At 43.6% G+C, this 1982-nt stretch overlaps 1 protein-coding gene across 1 annotated transcript in view; it reads right to left on the minus strand.

Annotated features, from left to right (window-relative positions):
* Positions 1-1982, minus strand: part of sh3bgrl (SH3 domain binding glutamate-rich protein like) — a 13336-nt gene that overhangs the window by 3945 nt on the left and 7409 nt on the right. Inside the window, exon 2 of the mRNA XM_032527679.1 lies at positions 868-1053. Coding sequence (XP_032383570.1) covers positions 868-1053 — 186 coding nt within the window. The remainder of the gene's footprint in view (positions 1-867; positions 1054-1982) is intronic.

Raw genomic sequence — 1982 nt, forward strand, 5'->3', positions numbered from 1 at the left:
AAACCCAAAATGATTGTCTTGATACTGTCATGCATAAGACCTTTTTTCCTGTCCTGGACTCAGTCTTGACTCGGACTCCAACCATTTTGGACTCGGTCTTGTCTTGGACTCGACAAGTCCTGATCTTGGACTCGACAAAAGGTGGTCTTGACTACAGCCCTGTCATGAATGTTTAATCTGTTCAACAACCAAAGTGAAAAAACGTTGCTAAAGTTGCAGTTTACCGAGGGGTTATGTGTGCATATTTTGTCCCTTTTGCAGATTTTCTTACCTGTGAACAGAGCTAGGCTAGCAGTTTCCCTCCGTTTCCAGTCATTGTGCTAAGCTAAGCTCACCAGCTTTTGGCTCCAGCTTCATATTTAACGGACAGATATACGAGTGGTTTGATCTTTAAATCTAACTCTCAGCTCCTCATAACTCTCTTATGCCAACATGTTGACCTATTGCTGTTTTGAAAAATTCTGCCATGATAACTTTATGGTAGATCAATTCTAAATCTTTATTTTGATGAATATTATTGAAAATATAGTAAAGACACTTTACGTCCACTTGGGACAGCAGAACAAGCTAACATCGACATATTCTGTTTTTTTTTTATTAACTCTAGCAGACACAAAGCGCAAAAAAACAAAGACAAAAAACAATTGGTGGGTCCGTCACCACGGGTAACATTTTTCAAATTACACAGAGTCATTTAATTTAATGTTAATACAAAAATATTATCTAGTACAGCTTTGGACATATTCAGTCTAAAAACATCAGAATCAGCATTCAAAGCCCACCATGCATGCTGTGTGTGTACTGAGGAGATGAGTGTGTGGTAGTATCATGGTAATAATTCAAAGCATATGTGCATGTGTGCCTCACCCCGCAATATTTGTTTTCGTTGAATATCTGTGGGGGGAGAGGGTTCCCCGTGGCCGGCCGGGACTCCTCCGGAACATTCCCTCTCATCCACTTCCTGTTGTCCTCGTTGGCTGCGATGTCACACTCCTCGAATTCGATCTTATTGGCCGCCAGGAAGCCCATCACGTCCTGCTGCTGCTTTTTAATCTGCAAGGGGGGGGGACATGAGGGGGGGTGGCAGAGGAGACGTTGGCAGACGTGTGTTAACTTTCAGCCATATGAGGAAACATCGGTTCACCATACTGTCATCAGTCTGCTGCAAAATTGAGGACACTTCTTTTCTGCTGTGAGAAATGACGCTGCTCGGTTCCTAAGAAACCACTCGTTCGCTGACAAGTGAGGAAGTGATAAAAGTCTACTGAAGAGGTTGAACTCGGGCAAGGCCAAGCAGGGACGGATTGGGTTTTATCTGCAGGAAAAACGCCAAATAGTGTGGAGGACGGAAACTCCCATCATCAATCTCCCATTATTGTTTAAAACGGAACCATTGTTGCATATTTTTAATTTGATAAATTGCCAAAGCCTATCATTTTTACTAAATAAAAAGGAGAGGAAATTGCCCGCAAAGAAAGAAAAGGCACCATATTTAACACTTGTCTGGTTTGTGACACTTTTAAACCAGTCCGTCCTGCTCGATGCAAAACCACAAGCTTGTTATCTCTAACAGGATGCAAATAACCAACTCTACGACCCAACAGGAAGTACACAATATGCAACACCCTACGGGCCCTCATCTCATTCATCCTTTAACGTGCTCTGCCACAGAGTAACCCAAAGTACTAAAGACGCTACACAACAGATAGAAACGTTGTCTGGATGTGTTGTTCCTGCTTCTGTCTCTATCTATGTGGCTGTGTGTGTGTGAGTGTGTGTGATTTAGTATATGAAATTGTGGTCCAATGAGGTCTCAGTGGGTGTGTGTGAGATGGAGGATGGCCCTACAAGGCCAGACGGAAACAGGAGCTCCTCCGGGACTCGAGAGGAGGTAACTGGTCAAACACAAGCCAAATAAGGCCTGCTGCAAGGAGGCACACACACATATACAGCCTCAGCTGCGCACGCACACACACACACAC

This window comes from Etheostoma spectabile, chromosome 10 (genome assembly GCF_008692095.1).
Source record: "Etheostoma spectabile isolate EspeVRDwgs_2016 chromosome 10, UIUC_Espe_1.0, whole genome shotgun sequence".
Lineage (NCBI taxonomy): Eukaryota > Metazoa > Chordata > Actinopteri > Perciformes > Percidae > Etheostoma > Etheostoma spectabile.